Genomic DNA, 22,627 nt, shown 5'->3' with positions numbered 1-22,627 from the left:
CCTAGTAAGGGATTAGGAGATTATTTTGGATGCTATGGGTTGCTCCTTGTGTAATTATAAATCCAGCCCTAAGACAGTTCCCACACACTTTAAAATGGAATACGTTAATAGAAAAATGCAAAGAAACGACAGTGGGAGAAAGGAACGTTAGCAGACGAAGCCTCTTTGGAACGTGTCTTTTTTGGTGCCAGAGTGGTACTGGGCATCTGTGGAATCTGGAAACAGCGGAAGGTCCATCGAGTGAGCATTTAATCACTAAATGGCCTTCGGATGGACCTTAGGTGCTTTCTGCGACTCTTTTTTTCTTTCCAAATATCTATTGTCCAGAGAACCGATCAGCCAGACCCTGTTCATTCCCCAAACCAACACTCTTCCCTGGGTGCGAACTGTCATGCCGTAAGTCACTGAGGACCGTGCAGCTCATACATTTTCGAAAGGTCTTATCATACAGGACCAGCTCCAGTTGTATTAGCAAACCGTAATCTCATAACTAGGCAGGTGATGCGGATTTCATCTACTTTAATTTTTTTTCCCTAAATGCAAGAAACACCTGTTGGATCCCGTACGCTGCAGTCATTGTTAAACCCGTCAGTTTCGTGGGCACTGGAAACTGAGTTTTTCAAAATTGCCCGCTTCATAAAATACAACCCAGAGCATTTGGAGCGAAGAATCAGAGGCGAAGGGTGTCCGAATCGTCTGCTGTAACCATCTCGCTTGAAAAGAGGGCTTGGGACTCAAGGCCGTGGGCCACGGTGTTATGGGTTAAGAGGCCTTGGATGTCAGTTTTGTGCCAGACCCAACAGGTATCTTGGAGGTGAAATTATATTTGAGAATTCACCGACCAAGTAAAAGAAGCAGCCACCACTTCCTGATCCAGATTCACATAAAACATAGGCACCTCATTCAGTCTCAGCAACCATTTGCTGCTGGAAAACGCTGGCACTGTGACTTACTCCGAATCAGTGGGTTGAATTAAAAAAGGGTGAAAACCCACCCAGTGCTCTTGATCTCTGGGAGAAGGCAATGTCGCAGGAGGCTTTAAGCAAGAGCGGCGAGGCTTTTGCGCTCTGGATTGCTATCATCCTGCCGAGGCCCTTCGCAACTTCCTCTCCCGCCGCCCACAGCAGAATACGGAAACTCTGCTACTTCAGGCCACTTCTGCAATCGCAGGAGTTCACATGTTGGGGGGACCTTCCTCTCACACTTTGTCCTTGCGTTCTGGGGACTGAAAGACAAAAGTCATGTTAGATTTGAAAATGTTCTTGGAGCGGTGGTGCGCCTCGCTGACCCGCAGTTTCCTTTCTTTCTCTCCCGCCCCGCAGTGCTGCAGTTGAAGCTCCAGCAGCGACGGACCCGGGAGGAGCTGGTGAGCCAAGGGATCATGCCGCGTAAGTGACACCGTCCCCTTCTCCCCGCACCCCACTTCTTCCACTTCTTCCTCCCTTCTCGGCACGGAGGACCCCTGCCTCGGGGCGACAGTGTCGAAGGCCCTTCTGGAGACGGGTCCCCGGAAACGTCTGGCGCCGGAGAGACTAGATGGGGTCTGCCTCCCTCACTCTCCAGAGTTTGGGCTCCCTGGATGTCGGTTCTGTGGGGACTGGACCTGCCAGTTCCAGTTCCGAAGCCGGGAAGTTTCAAAGTAGGGGGATCGGGGGCAGAGGGGGCGAACGGTAAACCTTCCTTTGAGTCGGTGGGGAAGTGTCCGTCAGAGGATGTGCCTTGTGGCATGGGTGCCTTTATGGGGAGGGCGGATGCTTGTAATCAATGATTTTACAGGCTTCCTGCCCTTCGAGTTCCCCCTCAGGGCACTCTCAGCCCGTTTACCGTTCGGTTCTTGAGCTTGGGCCCCGTGGGCGAGGACACAAGGGCCGTAGACCTTATACATCCGGGTTGGATTTCTTGGGGCGAAGGCATCATTTTCCCCAAGTTTTCCAGATCCCGGAAGCATCCCCAGAAAAGCCCGTCGGCGGCCCAAACTGCATTTCTGCTGGGGAGGAAGCCCTGTGTCGACATTGAGTGGGTATGTTGTGTGTGTATGTATGGGTGGAGTTGATGAACAACCACTACTTTGGCACTGAACTCCATGGCTGCAGGCCCCCGGGGAATTGGTGGTTTTTTATTTTGTTGTTTTTTGTGTGTTTTTTTTTTTTCCCGTCACCTGGTGGGGAGTGAGGCCGAACTGTCTGACTCAACTTTGAGAGGTGTGTGACTGCAGAAGCCAAAAAAAAAAAAACCAACAAACCGGCTGGGTTTCAAAGCCAGCAAGAAATATTTTGCCATTTCTCACTGGGTCTCCTTGTAGGGCTCCAGAAGAGGGCACAGACTCCCCCACAGCTTCCTTCTCAGAAAGGCTTCCTCTTTGTCAGCCTCCCCCAGCCCTCCGCCACCCCAGTATCCCCAGAGTTTCAGAGAATTATCATAAACCTAACTAGTAAAGTTCTCTCTGTTTTGGAGAGGAAGAATCTATCTTTTCCAACCCACGTCGATATGAAATCCCTCGTTCTTAGAGGCCGCTGGGGCGAATGTGGCCCCCAGTGATCTTTTCAGAGGTAGCGTCAATCAGTCAGTCATATTTATTGAGTGCTTAATGCGTGCAGAGCACTGTACTGAGTGCTCGGGAGAGTACATTATAACAGCAAACAGATACATTCCCTGCCCACAGTGAGCTTACGGCCTAGAGGGGGAGACAGACATTGATATGAATAAATAAATTACAGTTAGGTACATCAGAGCTGCGGGGCTGGAAGGGAGAATGAATAAAGGGAGCGAGTCAGGGCGGGGCAGAAGGGAGTGGGAGAAGAGGAAAGAGGGGCTTAGTTGGGGAAGGCCTCTCGGAGGAGATGCGCCTACACCCTTATTTGAAGTTTGTCACCTGGAGAGGATTTACCCAGAACCCCATGAGATTCCGTTCAAGCGTGAGCCCCAGCCATGGGGCAGAAGGCCAAAACGCTTTGAGACAGCTCGCCATCGACACTGCACCGCTGGGGCTCAGACCCCTCCGGCGGTAACCGGAACCGGGTCGTGGGCCGGTGAAACTCCTTGGAGAATCCTGCCTGACGGGCGACCTCGCCGGTCCGGTCCTTCCCGAAGCCTTCAGCTTTGGATCGGAGCAGTTGAGGTTGGAGTTCCGCTGAGGGATGCACTCCCGTGGGTAATAGGAACAGTCAGGAGAACCAGTGCCCGCCCCGGGCCAGGAAGAACCGCTACCCTGAAGCTCATTAGTTATCAAGTCCGTTTCGGTCCCCTCAGCAGTTTGGGGGGGCGGCCGGTGGAGGGGAAAGGGTTGGAGGGAGCCCCCAAAGCCTCCGGGACTGCAGCACGATTAAACCAAGTCCCCCGAGATCCTTGGAACCGGGGATGACCCGAACCTCCTCCTCTAGACCGTAAGCTTCTTGTGGGCGGGGACCGTGTCTGTCGACTCCATTATATCGTCCTCTCCCGAGCGCTCAGTCCAACGCTCTGCACACACTAAGCGCTCACTGAATACCACCGATCCATCGGTTGCCTCTTCCAAAAACCCCTTGTCGTGCCAGTGCCGCTGAGGCACATAAAACCCCCTTAAGGGAGCTTTGGATAGGACCGGTCCCGATCCGTGGTGAATCAGGTGGAACAGTACCTTCGTCAGCACTGGAGAGAGCCCAAGAGTGGCCAAACGCCTTTCGGCTACTTGCGTTTGACCCCCCGAGAGACCACCCTAACCCAGAGGAGTAGGAATATCCATACAGTGCTCTGCACACAGCGAGCGCTCAGCAAATACAGTTGATTGATTGACCTGGGTTCTAACCCCAGCTCCGCCACTTAGCCTGCCACGTGACCTAGGGCAAGTCACTTAACTTCTCTATGCCTCAGGTTCCTCAACTGCAAAATAGGGATTCGGTATCTGTTCTGTCTCCATCTTAGACTGTGAGCGCCACGTGGGACGGGGGCAGTCTCCAACCTGATTGACTTGTATCTACTCCAGCGCTTAGAACAGTGTTTGACACAGATTAAGCCCTTGACAGATGCCATAATAATAATAAAAAAAAGGGCATCAGACCTTCATCGGGGTCAGCTGACTGTCAGCCGGAATCGAGATGGCATTGTCCGTTCCTACCTAAGATGGACTCTTCGAGACGGCCCCTTTCTTCCCTGGAACAGGTAGCCCACTCTGAAGCCTGGTGGTCTGCTCAGGTTTGGCAACACCTTGTAGTCGCTCCAGTCCGTAGAGGCTCGACTGATGGGCGTGATTTCTCTTACAGACTGCCTCGGGCCTCTCTCGACCTGTTTTCTTCGGCTAAATCAATCCATCAGGTGGTATTTATTGGGTACTTACTGGGGGCAGAGAGCGCTTGGGAAAGTCCAGTACGAGAGAGGCGGTAGACGTGATTCCTGCCCACGGCGAGCCGACAGTCTGCAGATCAAAGCCATGAATCATTCCGATGCTTGCAGTGGAGATCCTTCGCTTTAGGGTCTTTCTCCAGAGTTTTAAATGCCCAGAATTTAGGGACTGCCCATTACAAGTAGCCTGCAAAGCTCGTTCTCTCTCTCTGGATCTGACAGTGTCTGCAAGAGATGACTGTTCATTGGGAACTGTCGACTCCCGTCACGTTGCTTAACCGTCCCGCCTGGGATCGTGGCGTCAGAAAGATGCAGAAGAAAGGGAGAGGGCGAGCCAGGCCCCTCGGTCCTATACAGAAAACTCCCCTCAGGTTCTGGAAAGGTGTTTGGCCCTGAGTGAGCTTTAGTTAACTCATGGCTTTTGCATGGGGGTCTGGTTTGGGCTCTTCTTCCTGCCCCAATGTGAGGATAATAATAATAATGTTGGTATTTGTTGAGCGCTTACTATGTGCAGAGCACTGTTCTAAGCGCTGGGGTAGACACAGGGGAATCAGGTGGTCCCAGGTGGGGCTCACAGTCTTCATCCCCATTTTACAGATGAAGTAACTGAGGCACAGAGAAGTGAAGTGACTTGCCCACAGTCACCCAGCTGACAAGTGGCAGAGCTGGGATTCGAACTCATGACCTCTGAGTCCAAAGCCCGTGCCCTTTCCACTGGACCACGCTGCTTCTCTGTGCCTGATCCCACCCAACCAACCAATCAGTGGTATCGACTGAGTGCTTCCGGTGCGCAGAGCACTGTATTGAGTGTGCCAGGGAGAGGACCATTCAATAAGATGGGTAGGCATGACCCCTGCCCTCAAGGAACTGACAATCTAAAAGAAAAAAAAGTTGGTATTTGTTAAGCGCTTACTCTGTGCAGAGCGTTGTTCTAAGTGCTGGGGTAGATACAGGATAATAAGGTTGTCCCACATGAGGCTCACAGTCTTAATCCCCATTTTACAGATGAGGTAACTGAGGCGCAGAGAAGTGAAGTGACTTGCCCACAGTCACACAGCTGAAAAGTGGCAGAGCCAGGATTCGAACCCATGACCTCTGACTCCCAAGCCCGGGTTCTTTCCACTGAGCAGTGCAAGGCTTTGTTCACATAAAGATGCTTCCCTTCACCCTGTGGATACCAGTCCCATCACCCCTCGGGGAACCAGCGGGTGAAACTCCAGGCTCCCCCGAATTATCAATCGATCGATGATATTTACTGAGCGCCTGCTATGTGCAGAGCACTGTACTAAGCGGTTGGGAGAGTACAATGTGGCAGAATCTGCGGACACGTTCCCTGCCCGCAGCGATCGTCACCCGGTTGTTCTTCCCTCTCAAGTTCCTGTACTGGGGTCACCTACTTCGTAGCGACGGATCGGGGGGAAGAGGCGGCTCCAAGCCCGTCTGGTCCTACCAGGTACAGCAGAAGGCCAGAAAAAACCCGTGAATGGCTGATCGCCGTCTCTCGGTAATAATAATTGTGGTGTGTGTCGAGTGCTTGCTATGTGCTAAGCACTGTTCTAAGCGATGGGATAGATACATGATAATCAGGATGGACACGGTCCTTGCCCCCCATGAGGTTCGCAGTCTTATTCCCCATTTTACAGATGAGGTAACCGAGGCACAGAGAAGTGAAGTGACTTGCCCAGAGTCAAACAGCAGACTCGTGGCAGACCCGCGATTGGAACCGTTATCTTCTGACTCCGGGCCCGTGCTCTTTCCACTAGGCCACACGGCTTCCCACCTTGGGAATGTGGTCCAGGAGGCAATCGCTTAGTGGTTTTTATTAAGCACCTACCATGTACAGAGCACTGGACTTAAGCGCTCGGGAGAGGACGATACAACAGGGTTGAGAGACACATTCTCTGCCCACCGGGAACTCGAGACAAGAGGCAAAGTCTAGAGTCAAAGGGGAGAGCTCCTTTTCTCCTCCCAACTGAATTCAACTCCCTTTCACTGGGGGAAAATGGGAGAAGGATGGCACTAAAACCATTCCTTCTTACCCTCCGTGAATCCACACCCACAACCCAAGTTTCTCCCAAGCTAAAATCGGGCCCGTGGGCCTCGGTGCCACCAGCCCAAGAACTAGGTCGGCGTGGATGTCCCTCCCGCCTGCCCTAAATCTTCAACGCATGTGAGTGGGCTTTGGATGCCTCCCCTTCCGGGACCCCAGCCCAGCCCACCCTCACTCACTGAAGCAGCGTAGCTCAGTGGAAAGAGCCCGGGCTTGGGAGTCAGAAGTCATGGGTTCGAATCCCAGCTCTGCCACTTGTCACCTGTGTGACTGTGGGCAAGTCACTTCACTTCTCTGGGCCTCAGTTCCCTCATCTGTAAAATGGGGATTAAGACTGTGAGCCTCACGTGGGACAACCTGATTACCCTGTATCTACCCCAGTGCTTAGAACAGTGCTCTGCACATAGTAAGCGCTTAACCAATACCAACATTATTATATCTCCAGCTTCAGTCGGGGCTGAGCCAAGAAGGCGGCTGGAGTGCTGCAGAGCATGTGAGGCAAATCCTAGAAGCCCTTGGGAGAACCACCGACCAAGTACAGCGCCTTGCCTCTATGCAGAGGCCGCCAATCGTGTTTATCGAGCGCTTGCTGTGCGCAGAGCACTGTAGTAAGCTCTTGAGAGAGTACAATATAAAAATATAACGGGCGCATTCCCTGTCCACACTGAGCTTCCGGGCCCGGCTGGTGGAGCCCGGGCCAACATCCCATCCCGGTCAGACCTCGAAGCCAGAATCCCGGGCGGCAGCTCAGACCCGGCCAGCGGAGATCAGGAGGAAGGACAGATCAGGTTAGACCAGATCGGTCCGTGCAACGCTCCCTTCTTCCCGTCTCTGCCCCCAAGGAGACTTGGATGGGGGCTAGATTGAAGGCCACTGGCCTGCAGGCAGGTCGGACTAGGAGAAGTTGTGCACGTTGTTTTCCCCGTTTGCTCCTTCTGGGTTGGATCTTCTTCTCTGTGTAATAGAGCCGCGGTTGTTGGGCGGCCCTTCCTGAAAGTGGTGGGCACCTCGTGCACACTGTAGATCCCAATGTCTCCATCTCCATACCAGTATGAATCATTTAAGGTGGGTGGGGAGGGGGTGGAAGTTGGTGTCCGCTAGACCTTTCGACAGGATCATTTCCCCAAATCCTCCGTCCTGCCTGTGTCGACAGGTCTCAAATGGTGCAGACGGCACAAGAGTATGTGTCCCAGGCCCTGGGCCTCTTCTGAGGCTTTCAGGGGTTCTGTGTTTCATGACCAAGTGGAGGAGGAGGAGGAGGAGGAGGGGGAAAATGGGGAAGAAGACTGTATATATTTTCGCTACCCTATTTATTTTGTTAATGAATTGTACATCGCCTTGATTCTATTTAGTTGCCATTGTTTTTACGAGATGTTCTTCCCCTTGACGCTGTTTAGTGCCATTGTTCTTGTCTGTCCGTCTCCCCCGATTAGACCGTAAGCCCGTCAAACGGCAGGGACCGTCTCTATCTGTTGCCGACTTGTTCATCCCAAGCGCTTAGTACAGTGCTCTGCACATAGTAAGCGCTCAATAAATACTATTGAATGAATGAATGAAGAGGAGAAAGGTGGCAGAGATTGATTGGAGGCAGATTTTCGAATGGTAGAAGAGAAATGGAGCCCATTAGACTGTGTTCGATTAGACTGTGAGCCCGTCACTGGGCAGGGATTGTCTCTATCTGTTGCCGAACTGTCCATTCCGAGCGCTTAGTACAGAGCTCTGCACATAGTAAGCGCTCAATAAATACTATTGAATGAATGAATGAGTTGTTGCTGTAGATGGAAAATTCCTTATGGGCAGAGAATGTGTCCCTAATTCTGTCATATTCTCCCAACTGCTTAGTACTGTGCTCTGCACATAGTAAGCACTAAATCAATACTTCTGATCGATTGATTGAGTTCAGGATTTTCAGAAAGTGTTCTCAGCAGAGATGAGGAGTTGGAACGCCTCATTCTTAAACCGATTTTTATTCCACCGTTACGTTTGTTATGTAAAGGCCGGAGAGATTAGGTTGAAGTAAATATCAGGAAAAACATCCCTCAGCGGGGAGATCCATTTCTGAGGAGTTCTGCAAAATGTCGCTCAGCTGGGCTAGAAAATTGTCTTGGAGAAGTCTCGGCTGAATGGGAGAGATGTGCCCTGATGGATCTTTTTCCTTTATCTTCCTAATCAGGACACTCCCACCGTCTCCTCTCCCCCTCCCCCTCCCCTTCCAATCCTGAGGAAGAGGAATGTGTAAAAAGCCAGAGGGGCTTTGGGAAAGAGCTTTAGGAACTCCAGACCTCTTCATGGAGATGCAAGGCTCTGAATTCCTGCAACGTTGCAGCTCCTCGTTACCCTTCCCCCCGACCCAGTGTCTGCAGGAAATGGGTCCTGTTTTGCAGTTAATAGGTGTGGCTGGGTGGAGTGAGTATTCTAGAGTATTCCTTTTTACCTAGCCTGAGAGTACTAGGGTACTATATAGTAAATGGGCGGAAGAGGAAGGGGCAAGGTTCTGAGAATTGGGAGACTTGGGTTCAAAACACAGCTCTGCCCATGGACCTTGGACAAGTGACTTAACTTCTCTGTGCCTCAGTTATCTCATCTGTTTTTTTTTTAAAAAAAGGTATTAAGCTTTTTCTACGTGCCAGGCACTTTACTAAGTACCAGCATAGATACAAACTAATCAGGTTGGGGACAGTCCTTGTCCCACATGGTGCTCACAGTCTTCACCCCCATTTTACACATGAGGTACTTAACAATAATAATAATAATAATAATGTTGGTATTTGTTAAGCGCTTACTATGTGCAGAGCACTGTTCTAAGCGCTGGGGTAGATAGAGGGTCATCAGGTTGTCCCACGTGAGGCTCACAGTTAATCCCCGATTTACGGATGAGGTAACTGAGGCACAGAGAAGTGAAGCCACACAGTCACACAGCTGACAAGTGGCAGAGCCGGGATGCCCAGACAAGTAAAGTCACTTGCCCCAGGTCGCACAGCAGACAAGTGGCGGATTAAAACCCAGGTCCTCTGACTCCCAGACCCGTGCCGTACCCACTAGGCCATGCTGCTTCTGGGCATGGGGATTAAGACTGTGAGCCCCGTGTGGGACATAAGACTGTGTCCAACCTAATTAGCTACCCCGGTGCTTAATCCAGTGTCTGACATGTAGTAAGCACTCAATTCCATAAAAAAAAGCGATCATATCTATTAAGCTTTTACTGTACTGACCGTTTGGGAGGGTACGGTATAAAGAGTTGGTAGACACCTTTTCGGTGGACACGTTCCCTCCCCACCAGGAGCCTTAAGTCTAGAGTGGGAGATGGACATCAATAGAAATTTTAAAATTCCAAATAGTTACCTAAGTGCTAAGGGGCTGAGCTGGGGAGGGGTGAATAAAAGGTGCAAATCCAAGGGTGAGGCAGAAGGGAGTGGGAGAAGAGGAAATGAGGACTTAGTTGGGAAAGATCTCTTGGAGAAGTTGTAGCTGGTGAACCCCGGGGGGAACGGGGACTGAGCCTGACCTGGTGATCCAAAGCCACCCCAGAATTTAGCGGAGTGCTGTGGCACAGCGGAAGTGCTTAAATTAATATCGTCACTGGATTATTTCCCAATAGGTAAATCACGTATTTTATGCCTGCAGGCACCCAGGGTATTCCAGGGGCTGGGTGAAACTGATCCCACCCAGCTCTCAACTACCAGTTGGATTTATCGAGCCCTCAAAGTGTGCAGAGCACTGGACTGAGCACTTGGGAGAGTACAATAGAAAGGAGTAGGCGTAGATGATGCCTGCCCACAAGCAGCCCACCGGACCAGAGGCGGAGACAGACTTATTCTAAATAGGTTGGAGCCTGGGTCTGTGTGAGCGGGGTGCTTGGCAATGAAGTTGTCCCGGGAGCATAACTCTAGACTGTAAGCTCATCGTGGGTGGGGAACATATCCACCAACTCGGTTATATTGTACTCTCCCAAGAGCCTGGTGCAGCGCTCTGCGCACAGTGGGCACTCAGTCATCGTCATCGGCTGATAACCACACTTGTGGGAACATCCTGGGAAAGTCCGGGAGGCTCCCGCCGGTCCTCCCCGAGAAGCGCGATCTCTGGTCCCTTCCGGTCCCAACTGAGGCGGTTGGGGACCCAAAAGAAGCCCTGGAGTCAGGCTGCGATCTCCTTGTGGGCACCGCGTTGCCTCACATCCGGGGGCTAGAGGGGGGCTTCTTTCTGACACTGCCCGAGGACCATCTAGTACCCTGCAACTTTCGGACTGGCTACCTCGGAGCCAGCGAGAAGCAGCTGGGTTCTCCTTGCAAATCATTTCCTCCTCTCCCTGTGTGGAAAATTCCACAGGAGGCCGGACCTGCCGGAATCCTCACCAAAATCCCCTGGCCGCGGACGTCCGTCTGAGCGTTCTCCCTCCTGGCCGCCGGTTTTTGCGGTCCAAGCCAGATTCGGTGACGTTCTCTTTTGGAAAGTGATTTCCACGTCTTATCTCCTGTGGGAGGATAGACAGATCTTTAGAAACTTTGATGTTTCTTGAAGGCAGGGAAGAGGTACGGTTTATCATCGCCAGCAAATCGTGTGTTTTGGGTACTTGGGCATGCACCGTGTTCTGTCGATCAATCAGTAGTATTTATTGAGCGCTTACTGTGTACCTAGCATTGCACTCCCGCCCCCACGGTGTTTACTGATTTATTATTAGAATCATTAACATTACGTCTTGCCTCTGAGGATCTTAAAACTCCCTACGGAATCAATCAGTGGTATTTATTGAGCGCTTACTTTGTGCAGAGCACTGTACTAAATGCTTGGGAGAGTAATAATAATAATGTTGGTATTTGTTAAGCGCTTACTAGGTGCCGAGCACTGTTCAAACCGCTGGGGTAGATACAGGATAATCAGGTTGTCCCACGTGAGGCTCACGGTCTTAAACCCCATTTTACAGATGAGGTAACCGAGGCACCGAGAAGTGAAGTGACTTGCCCAGAGTCACACAGCTGACAGGCGGCGGAGCCGGGATTAGAACCCGTGACCTCTGACTTCTAAGCCCGGGCTCTTTCTACTGAGCCACGCTGCTTCTCTGTCCAAGAGAGTCAGTAGGCATATACCCTACGGACAAGGATCTCACAGTCTAGAGGGAGGAGCAGGAGAAAGCTTAATGACGGTCAGGGAATTCAGTATGGATTCCTAGTGGACGAAGAGGTAAATAAATCTCCTGGTGCCAGATGGAGAAACTGATTTTTTTTTTTAATGGTATTTATTAAGTGCTTACTATGTGCCAGGCCCTGTACTGAGCGCTGGGCTAGATAGAGGAGCAGCATGCTGTAGTGGATAGAGCACAGCCCTGGGAGCCAGAAGGTCATGGCTCTGCCTTTTGTCTGCTGTGTGACCTCGGGCAAGTCACTTCACTGTGCCTCAGTTACCTCATCTATAAAATGGGGATTGAGACTGTGAACCCCACATGGGACCAACCCGATTTGCTTGTATTCATTCATTCATTCAATAGTATTTATTGAGCGCTTGCTATGTGCAGAGCACTGTACTAAGCGCTTGGAATGTATAAGTCGGCAACAGATAGAGACAGTCCCTGCCGTTTGACGGGCTTACGGTCTAATCGGGGGAGACGGGCAGACGAGAACGATGGCAATAAATAGAGTCAAGGGGAAGAACGTCTCATAAAAACAATGGCAACTAAATAGAATCAGGGTGATGTACATCTCATTGTATCCACTCCAACGCCTAGTGCGGTGTCTGGCACATAGTAAGCGCTTGAAAAATGCCATTGTTATTATTATTATACAAGCAAATCAAGTTGGACACAGTCTTAATCCCCGTTTTACAGATGAGGTGACTGAGGCACAGAGAAGTTAAGTGATTTGCCCAAGGTCACAGAGCAGGCAGGTTCAATCTGTTGCCAAATACTGTCAGTTTACCTTCCAGAACATTTTCGGACTCCACCCTTTCCTCTCCGACCAAACGGTCACCCCGCTTATCCAGTTGGGATTAGAACCCAGGTCCTTTTGACTCCCAGGCCCGTGCTCTGTCCACTAGGCCATGCTGCTTTCTCACGCTGACTGCCTTGCGGAGAAGCGCGGAGATCCTTGTGTCGCCACGGATGGTCGTGTCAGTTTGTCTTCTGGGTGTATAATGGCAGCTTCTAATAAATCTGAAGTTAAGCAGTTGTATTTTCCAAACCAGAGGCTGCCCAGTCCAGTTTTGGTGTCCACGTAGTCTTTTCCTGGAGAGCTTACTTCCCACGCTCCCCTCCTTTTTCCCTGTCCTTGAGGCCGCGGAGACCCCGCACCCCCGTAACCGACGTGCACGTGGAGCATCCCAGATTATCGTCCCATATTGGTCGGGCCTGCGTTTGCCAGGATGTCCCGCCCGTCACGCTGAACCCAGCTTGCAAATTCAACAACTGGTCGGAAAGCCAGACGTTTCTCTTCTTCCCCTTCCCCACTGCCCTTATTTACGTGTTGACTTTCAGTCGAGGGAGAGACCGCCCTGGGAATGTTGCACGAGGAGAGGCGTCTTGCCAAGCAACCGAATTGCTCATCCCAGGGTGGATGAGGGTTGTTCTCCCCTCCTTTGCCCTTCCCCCTCCCTTCCAGCCAGTGGGGTTGCAACATTGAAGGTGGAGCTGTGGATATTGAAGGAACGGAATTAGAGGTCGTAAGATATAGTGGAGGATTCTCGGCCTTTCTTAACTCCCAGACAGTAAAACACTGTCTGTCTGTGTCTCTCTCTCTCTCTCTCTCTTTTTAATCCATCAATGGTATTTTTGAACACTTCCTGTTCAGAGTGCATGAGAGAGTACAGTGCAACAGAACCGGTAGGCACGTTCCCTGCCCACAACGAGACCAAACGGCATTTGTTAAGCGCTTACTCTATGTCGTGCGGCGTTCTAAGGGCTGGGGTAGATTTAAGTTTATCGGGTCGGACGCAGTCCCTGTCCCACATGGTGCTCACGGTCTCAGTTGGAGAAAGGAGGATTTAATCTCCATTTTACAGTTGAGATAAATGAGGCACAGAGAAGTTAAGTGACTTGCCCAAGTCACACAGCAAGCAGCTGGCAATTGAAGTCCTTGAAGCAGCTATGGCCTGCTTCGAGAGCACAAATCCTGAGAGTCAGAGGACCTGTGTTCTGTTCCCGGCTCCGCCACTTGCCTGCCGTATGACCTTGGACAATTCACTTGACTTCTCTGAGCCTCAGTTCCCTCCTCCTTAAAATGGGGATTAAGACCGTGAGTCCCATGTGGGACACTTAAGAAATATCATTAAAACAAAAATAGGCAGAGCCGGGATTAGAACCCAGACCCCTGCTCTTTTCACTAGGCCACATGGCTTCTCAAATAGAACTTCCCAAACCGGCAAGGCCGGTGTCCCCTGAAAGCATTGGTTGCAGTGAGCAGCAAGTAAAGGGCCTGTTCTCCCAGGAGGCTCAAGCATCACCCCGAGGGTGCCCACGCCCACTGGCCCACTGGCCCGGCCCGATGCCAGACCACTGGACCCAGAAGCTGGGGGCGGCTGGAGGCCCTGAAAGCAATAGGGGAATTCCTGAGCGGAGAACCGGCTGCTGACTGCCCCGTGGGCAAGTGGATGGACGGTGGGCCGCGGAGCCGACCCCGAAATGTGCCATTTGGGCCTGCCCGCTGTTTGGAGAGCCTTGGGTTTAAAGACCGCTGGACCTTGCTTTGAACCGAGTTCTCTGAATCAAAGGAAGCAGCAGCTATTAATTGTCGCTGAATTCCGGGCTTCCGATGGCATTTCTGCAATAAAACATTCGATCCACTGACCAGATGGTGGCCGGGACAGTTTCGCTAGAGATCTTTCCTTTTTTCCTGAGGAAGAGGGACTTGTGTAGCACCCCCATCCCTGTCCATCAGGGTGGCGTCAGTGATGGTCCCGTGTCTCTGTCTCCCTCTGGTTTGGTCTTATTTGGACGCTCTCTCCCTAAGGGCAGCTGCTGAAGTAGCCCCCCCCCCCCCCCCAAGCTTAATTCTTAGGGAGAAGCTCTCTCTCTAATCCAGTCTTGATTCCTCTAGACTGGAGCCACACTCCAGCCGGCTGAGGAGCTTGGAGACGGTAGCCCCGGGCCAGGCCGGGGTGGCCACCTCACCCCAGAAGGGAGCACTGTCGCCCAGTAAGAGCTCCAGATCCCACTGTGGCCTGCAGGGGTTTGCAGGGGCCGCAGGCTGGGGACCGGATCGGACCGGAGCGGAGCGGAGCCCGGCTCCTCCGGAACACCTCAGGGTGGATGTGCCCATGACACTCTGAGCTCCAGGGCTTGACTGGCCTAAACTTGCTGGGATTATGGTTTAAGATGGACCGATGCATTCATCATAGCGCTGCAAAGGATACTATCAAGAGCGCTCTTGTTTTGGGCTTTATCGAGGCATAAATCCAGCACGAGTAATGAAAAGAGCCTGTGCTTTTGACTGGACTGGGAGCTCAATCAATCAATCATATTTATCGAGCACTTATTGTGTGAAGAGCACGTATTAAATGGTCGGGAGAGTACAATGTAACCATTATAATAATAGTAATAATAAGCGTGGTATTTGTTAAGCGCTTACTGTGTGCCAAGCACTGTACAAAGCCCTGGGGTGGATACAGGCAAATCGGGTTGGACCCAATCCCTGTCCCACGTGAGGCTCACAGTCTCAATCCTCATTTTACAGACGAGGGAACTGAGGCCCAGTGAAGTGACTTGCCCAAGGTTATACAGCGGACAAGTGGCAGACCCAGGATCAGAACCCATGACCCTCTGACTCCCAGGCCCGTGCGCTATCCACTCCACCACGCTGCTTCTACAGTGCACGGAGACCTTCCCTGCCCACAACGAGCTTACAGTCGAGTAAAATACGAAAACGGGAGTTGGGAGAAGCCAGGCTTGCGTCCGTGGCCGGTCAGCCCTTTGGGCCGAGCCTGCCAAGCTGTCCTCCCCACCCCCCGACATCGCCCTCGCTCACACCTCACGCCTCCCTTCTTCGGTGCTCTGGATTTCTTTCGGGGCAGACCTTCTCTTCCTTCCAGGAACCCGGCGTGGGCGCTCTCTTCATCCATTGGTCTCATGCCCAGGGGAGAGTAACCGGTGAATGAGTATTTTGCCAACCAGTCGGGCCATCAGTGGAATTTAGGGAGCGCTTACTGCGTGCAGAGCCCTGGAATAAGCTCTTGGGAGAGTACAGTATAACAGAGTCAGTCGACACGTTCCCTGCCCACGGGGAGCTACTCCGAACCATTGGCTACGCTCCGGATCATCCTTGGCAAACTGTCGACCGCCACCTTCGTGAGACCTGTTACCGCTGGCCCGTTGCTCCTGTCTTTTCTCCCGGTGGGGAATCCTGTCTCTCCCCCCGCCTTCTTCAAAGGTCCGTTGTTGTAGAGTCACCTCTGAGCCCCTGCCCTCCGAAACTCCATCTCCTCCGCCAACTCAGCACGCACTTGGACTTCTTCGTTTTATATACGTCCTCTCCCGTGGCCTGTTGAGGGGAACTAATCTCCCACGCTCCGTAGTGGCCGGGGCACGCCTCCATTTACGTCTACTTGGCTTCCCCCAGAGATCGTAAACACCCCAAGAGCGAAGACCTTGTCTTAGATTTCTGTACATCTCCCAAAGGCCTAGTAGAGTGCACCCAGGACCTAGGACTTGCAGAGAAGCTGTTGAGGATGATAGGTTCACCCAAGTTTTTGTCAGAGGGGGTGCGAGAGAGAGACCTGCGGACCCTTTTCATTTTAGGGGTTGGTCTGAATTGTTCTCGTCTCCAGCGTTTGACCGTCCGAGGGCCAAAACGGGTGGACTGGCAGGCGTGGGACTGTGTGTATATGTGTAAAAGTGCACCTTAGTCCCTGATGGCAAAACAGGATATACTCAAGAGCTTTCTGAAATCGTTTTATCTCGGATCATGCAGGCTTCTGGGGTCTCTTTCCCCACGCCCAGTCTCCCTCCCCCTGCTCAGATTTTGGGTTTGAGCTTTTTCTCATGATCTGTAACCGGAACCGGATAGTGTTGCCGCACCGGTTTGGTTACCGGTCGCGAACGCTGGGTTCGTCCGCGCCGCCGGCTTTCGGCGCTGAGCTCTCAGCCGGAGGCAGCGGGACCCGGCGAGGCCGTTAGCGGGCAGTCGGGCCGCTGAGGCGGCGGGTCGTTGGCCTCATCTCTGGAAAGAGCCCCGCTGGAGAGCCGGGAGCCCCCAGGGCCGAGCCCGAGCCCCGACTCTGTCCCTGACCGGCCGCGGGCTCTCAACCAAACATCTTCACTTCGGGACTCGTTTCCTCGGGGGTAAAGAGGGGTTGATAACCGTTCTCCCCTGACTCTCCCCCCGAGGAGATTGAGAGGACAATCCCCCCTTCCCCTTCCCTCGGCTGGCCCCGGGCGAACGCCTGCTCTGAGGGACGGATGGCTGGCCGGTCTACGCCTCCAGCCCTCTTCGCCGCCTCTCAGGGCAGCTCTTACGCTTCATTAGGGAGTCACTTAAGGGAGCAGAGCCACGGCCGCAGCGCCACCACAACAGCCACAACACGGACGCCGAGGACCCCCAACGGGGACTCGGTTATTACTGTTATTATTCTCGTCATTATTATACCGTGTACTCCTGGGAACACGCTATGCTAGAGCGTCTCAGAGCGCACTTAGATCGGTGGGCATGTGGGGAAGGGCCTTGTGTGTTACACGTTTGTCCTTCCTCAACTTGCAACAACCTTCCCCCCGCCCCCCCCGAGTTTGGGGAGATGGCTCAGTTCCGCTCAGCCCATTCTCCTCGACTCCAGCCTCTCTCCTGCCCCCTCCGTAGGATGAGAGTTCACGAGAAGCAGCGTGGTCTAGTGGAAAGAACCTGGGCCTGGGAATCAGAAGGAGCCGGGCAAGTCACTTTACTTCTCCGTGCCTCAGTTCCCTCATTTGTCAAAACGGGGATTAAAGCAGTGAGCCGCAGGTGGCACGTGGACTAAGTCCAACCTGATTAGCTTGTATCTACCCCAATGCTTGGTACAGATACTATTATTAATTATTATCATCATGATTCCGGGGACCGAGTAATGATCCGTATCTGACGGCCTCCATCTCGGGGCGGTGGAGTGGGGAGGTCAACCGGGGACTTTAATGGTGATGGCCATCCGGGTCGCGGAGAGTGATTCTCTTGTTTCCCAAGGGGGATTTCCAACGGGAGTTTCTGGGCTGGGGAGGAGGTGCTTTCAACAAAATTTCCACCCTGGAAACCCTTGAAATTCCCTTGAAAGAGTATCAGAACTGGGCCCGTGATCGGAGCCCTTTTCGGGGAGGGGATTGCGACCCGAGCCGGAGGAGACCCGGTGGGATTCGGTGGCGGCGGGGAGGGGAGATTCCCGTGAAGTTTTTTCCGGCTGCGGTGTGAAGCTGCACCAAATCGCATAGGCTGAGGGCTGCTGGCCGTCTGGAGTGAAGGACGGGGGAGTTCTTTCAGGATCTCCCCCTCCAGGGTTTTCAGGGACGACTCTGCAGAATCTGTCGGGCTACAGGTCTTCACTGCGCGTTTTCAAAAACCCAGACTTCTGCTTAGTCTCCGCCACTCGCTGTGCGAGTGAGCCTCTCGCTCCATCCCTCCCTGCCCCTGACCTTTGCACCTCCCCTCTGCTCCTCTCCCAAGGGGCGGTCATGATGGGGGAGTGACCTGTCCGAGGGGGAACCAGTTCTCAGACCGGAACCGGGAGCCGGAGCGGAGCCCTGGATCCGAAATATCAGGAACTGGTGTTCCGCTCGGAACCGCGGAAGCCCCGAAGAGATTTAGCAAGAGGCTCGCTGGCCAATGACAGCCCGTGACATCTTGCTGTTCCGTGTGGTTCCGTTGGAGGGGTGAAGCCAGACAACTCTTACTGTACTCTCCCAGCTCCTAATCCGGTGCTCTACACCCCGTAAGAGCTCGATAAATACTAGCGATGGATCGATCCGACTCTCAGAAATGACTGATGGTGCGACCTGAAGCGAATCAGACCTTTGCCCCGCCGGTGGCTCTTTTTTACAGTCGGGCTTGCGGCAAGGGCAGTGGGGACTGGTGTTTCGGGAGTCGTAGAGGTGAAGTCCTAACCTTACCTTCTGGAGTCTCCCCCACCTCCACCCTCCCCCAGTGGGGATCTCCTGTCCCCAACGAACAATAGGACCGCGAGCTGGCCCTTGAGACTTGTGGATGCTGCCAAAAACCCCTGGGAGTGAGGCCGTTTGGCAAGGAACGGGGCACCGGGGAGCCCGATGGACAGGCGGAGAGGAGTGCCTCGGAGGAGAGACCAGAGAGAGGGCGGGGGACGATCCCATCCGCGTCTTCAGCGTGAACGGGGTGGTCCCTGCTGCCTCTGCCGGCCTCTGACCTCCGTCTCCCTCGCCTGCCTCCCTCCTGGTCTTCTGAGCTGTCGGTGGTCGGCTCCGCGGCCAGAAGCCGGCAGTGTGCCGTGCATACGCATCGCGGCCAAGGGAAACGCAGAAGTCTCGGTTAACTTTGGATGCGGTCTGGTAATCAATCAATGGTATCTATTGAGCGCTTCCACTGTACTATGCTTGGGAGAGTACACTAGAACAGAACTAGCAGACACGGTCCCTGCCCATAAAGAGCGTAGAGCGTAGAGGATCCGGCCGTTCCCTCTTCTGCTCTCTTAAGTCGATCAGCCGAGTGCCGGAGGGGAAGGGAACGGGAGGATGGGTGCCCCCCTGACATTTTCGGAGGTCAGATGTGAAGCTCTTCCTTGTGTCCCCGCGCCAGGCCCGGGGAGGACGACAGGCCAGGATCGGTTTCCAAAGGAATGGCCAGGAGAGGGAGTTGGAATGGGAAAGACGGGATGAAAATCACTGTGGTTCATTTTCCTTGTAATGGTTAAAACTTTTTTTTTTTTTTTTGGAAATGCGTACTCGGAGAGGGAAGTGTCTGTTCCCTTTGGTGATTTTGGGGCAGGCCAGTTAGCTTTGCCCGAGCAGAGCGGATGGGGACGTGACCCACATCGCCAAGCCGCCGGGGGCAGCCGCCGGGAGGAGGATCCCGCTGCCGCTTCCTTCGCCCTTTCCTAGTGGCCGGCATTGGGATGGGGGGGCCGTCCCCACGCTCGTGGCCCACTTCCAGTCCGATGCCAGCGGCCCCACCCTCTTCCGGCCGGGGAGGTCCGGGCTCTCTGCTCCGGCCAGAGCTGCCCCGAAATCTGGGATTCCCCCTCAACCCTTCCCGCCTGGCCTCTTGCAGATGTCGGGGTCGGAATGCGGTTGGGCCGGGGCAACTCTTTTCCTCGGGGGAACCCAAACGGGTGACGTGCGCTCCCGGAGGCGCCGCTTACACCGTGTTTCTGAGGGGCAGCCTCCCAGCCGCAACGGGCCCCCCTCCCAGAGACACAATCGCCGGACGATGGCGAGGGCGGGGTGGGCTGGGCGGGCCCGGCCCGCTGGTCGCTGGCACCTTGGGCCCTCCAAAACGACGCCTTCGGAGGGTGGATGGATCGCCTTAAGTCCCTTTTGGACCCAAGACTCACCCTGCTGTTATGTTAAGGGAGTTGAAGCGAGCTTGGCCCAGGAATTTTTTCCCTTCAGCCACGTAACACAGAGCGTTTTTTTAAGGAGGGAAAGATGTAATGTGGTTCCTGTTTTTAGTCTATTCTTGCCGTTGCTTCAGTTTCCCTAGTGAGGATCTGGGAGCAGGGTCGAGGCCGAGGTTGGGGTGGGGGGCGGGAGGGGCAGGCAGGTGGGTAGGACACTGAAAGAAGGACATTATCAGCCAGCGTCCACCGGGACTGTGCTCCTGATGGAATGAAAGCGGGCACGCTGTGGAGATCAGATTGCCGCTGTCGCCACTGATTCTTCACAACCTCTCCCACCCCTGAGGAGGAGACCATTTTTATCCCCCCCGGATCAGAACCCGTCCGGGCCTTCGGGGAGACCACGACTCTCCCGCTGCGGCTAGTGGGGCCCTCCTTCCCTCCTTTCTTCCCCTCCTCCTCTCCCCCCGCCCCCCATCCTCTCTCCCAGCCCTCCCCAGCCTGAGGAATGCCACCAAGGCCAGTCAGCAGCTGCAGAGCGTAACCCTTGCCGGGCCCAGCCCCCACCCCCGGCAGGTGTGTGAGCCAAACAAAGAATGATGCCACTCCTGAAATCTCTCGGCTTCAGGGTCACCGGTCTTCACTGAGGGCCGGGCCGGCTCCTGACCACCTGCTGTCTGCGGGACGCTGACTGTGGCACTGGGGAGCATTCAAGAGAAGTTACTTCCCGTGGAGAAGGGGGTACGATCTGATAGGGGAGAGAGGACTCTACACACCTCTGTCTAGAGTAAGGGAAGAGATGAACTGGGCAGAAGGGACAAGAAAAGAACAAATCCCCAGAGAAACACAGTGCTGAGGGGGCCGGGGGGGCGGCACGCCGGGGAAGATGGGGGAATATTTGGAAAATGCATTTGTTAAGCATGTATTATGTGCCAGCTACTGTACTAGGCACTGGGTTGGTTACAAGTGAGTCGAGTTGGACACAGTCTCTGTCCCACATGGGGCTCACAGTCTTAATTCCCCTTTTGCAGGTGAGGTAACTGAGGCACTGAAAAATTAAGTGACTTGGGAGTCAGAGGGCCTGGATTCTATTCCCGGCTCCGTCACTTGCCTGCTGTGTGAACCTGAACAAGTCACTTCACTTAGAGAAAGCGGCGTGGCTCAGTGGAAAGAGCACGGGCTTTGGAGTCAGAGGTCATGGGTTCAAATCCCAGCTCGGCCACTTGTCAGCTGTGTGACTTCGGGCAAGGCACTTCCCTTCTCGGTGCCTCAGTTCCCTCATCCGTAAAATGGGGATTAAGACTGTGAGCCCCACGTGGGACAACCTGATTCCCCTGTGTCTACCCCAGCGCTTAGAACAGTGCTCGGCACATAGTAAGCGCTTACCGAATACCAACGTTATTATTAGAGAAAGCGGCGTGGCTCAGTGGAAAGAGCACGGGCTTGGGAGTCAGAGGTCGTAAGTTCTATTCCCGGCTCCGCCACTTGTCGCCGTGTGACGTTGGGCAGGCCGCTTAATTTATCTGTGCCTCAGTGACCTCATCTGTAAAATGGGGATTAAGACCGTGAGCCCCACGTGGGACCACCTGATTACCTTGATTCCACCCCAGTGCTTTGAACAGTGCTTGGCACGTAGTAAGCGCTTAACAAATACCGTAATTATTATTATTATTATTCTCTGGGCCTCAGTTACCTCATCAGTGAAATGGAGATAAAGTATCCGTTCTCCCTCCCTCTCAGCCTTGAGGCCCACGTGGGACAGAGATGGTGTCTGATCGGCTTATATCGTCTCTACCCCGGTGCTCAGTACAAGGTTTCGTGCAGAGTAACCACTTAACCGAAAACACGATCTCGATTATAGCCCGATTGCCGTTGAGCACGGAGACCCGTTCTAAGCTCCGTGTGGAGGTGCCGGTTCCTGAGGGGCTTACCGTCCGCGGGCCGGGCGGTCCGACGCAAGACGCCGAACGTCCCATTAGTTGGAAAAGAGCAAGTGCCGGGACAGAGACTTTACGAGGACAGATTCGCAGAGATGCGCAGGGGTGGTTGGCTTGGCCTGACGATCCGGGGGAAGGCCGTGGGCAGAAAGCAGGTTTTTAAGAAAGCTCTGAAGCCGGGGAGGGTTGACGTTTGGTGAGGCCGGCAAGGGGAGGGCATTCTGGGGAGCGATGGCTCGGAGGTGGGAGAGGTTGGCTTGAGCGGAGCTGAAGAGGGCAGGCGGGCGGGGTGGGGAAATGAGAGAGGTCTGTTGGGAAGCTCTGTATTTTGGTGCCGTGGCAGCTGGGAGTCCCCCGCCAACCTTTGAGGCGGGGCAGGGCGGGGGTCCGACGGGCTCGACTCGCGGCCTGTTGGAGGAGAGAGTGGCCAGCGACGGGAGCCGGGGAGGCCAGCCCGGAGGGGCCGTCGGAGTCATCCGGGCCCAAGGGTTTCTTCGTTCTTGGGACCGGGGTGACCCCTCTCCCTCCGACTCCCAAATCCTGCCTCCGGAGTTATCTTTCCCTCTCATCGCTGCGACCACACGGTCGCCCTCCCTTCGACCCTATCTCCGTCCACATCCGGTCTCAGCGGCCGACCGGGCCGCCTCCCTCCTCCCCGACCTCCCTCATCTGCACCCTCGACCCCGGGCAGCCTGGACCCCGGCCATCCCCTCCCTGCGTGTCCACAGGCGGATCCTCCCTTTCCCCTCCTCACGCGTCCGGATCCTCTCACAGACTCTTTCCCAACTCTCCGACGGCCACCTCCTCCCCCGGTTGAGGCTTTATCCCTGAGCTCTTTCGAGGCCCGGCTAGGAACTCC

General features: G+C 54.0%; 1 protein-coding gene across 1 annotated transcript in view; it reads left to right on the top strand.

Annotated features, from left to right (window-relative positions):
• MRTFA (myocardin related transcription factor A) overlaps positions 1–22,627 on the top strand; it is a 147,153-nt gene that overhangs the window by 111,587 nt on the left and 12,939 nt on the right. The window contains exon 4 of the mRNA XM_039914065.1: positions 1,323–1,388. Coding sequence (XP_039769999.1) covers positions 1,323–1,388 — 66 coding nt within the window. The remainder of the gene's footprint in view (positions 1–1,322; positions 1,389–22,627) is intronic.

Source organism: Ornithorhynchus anatinus, chromosome 14 (genome assembly GCF_004115215.2).
Source record: "Ornithorhynchus anatinus isolate Pmale09 chromosome 14, mOrnAna1.pri.v4, whole genome shotgun sequence".
NCBI lineage: Eukaryota > Metazoa > Chordata > Mammalia > Monotremata > Ornithorhynchidae > Ornithorhynchus > Ornithorhynchus anatinus.
The sequence above is the reverse complement of the archived record's forward strand: the minus strand, read 5'-3'. Positions and strand labels throughout refer to the sequence as shown.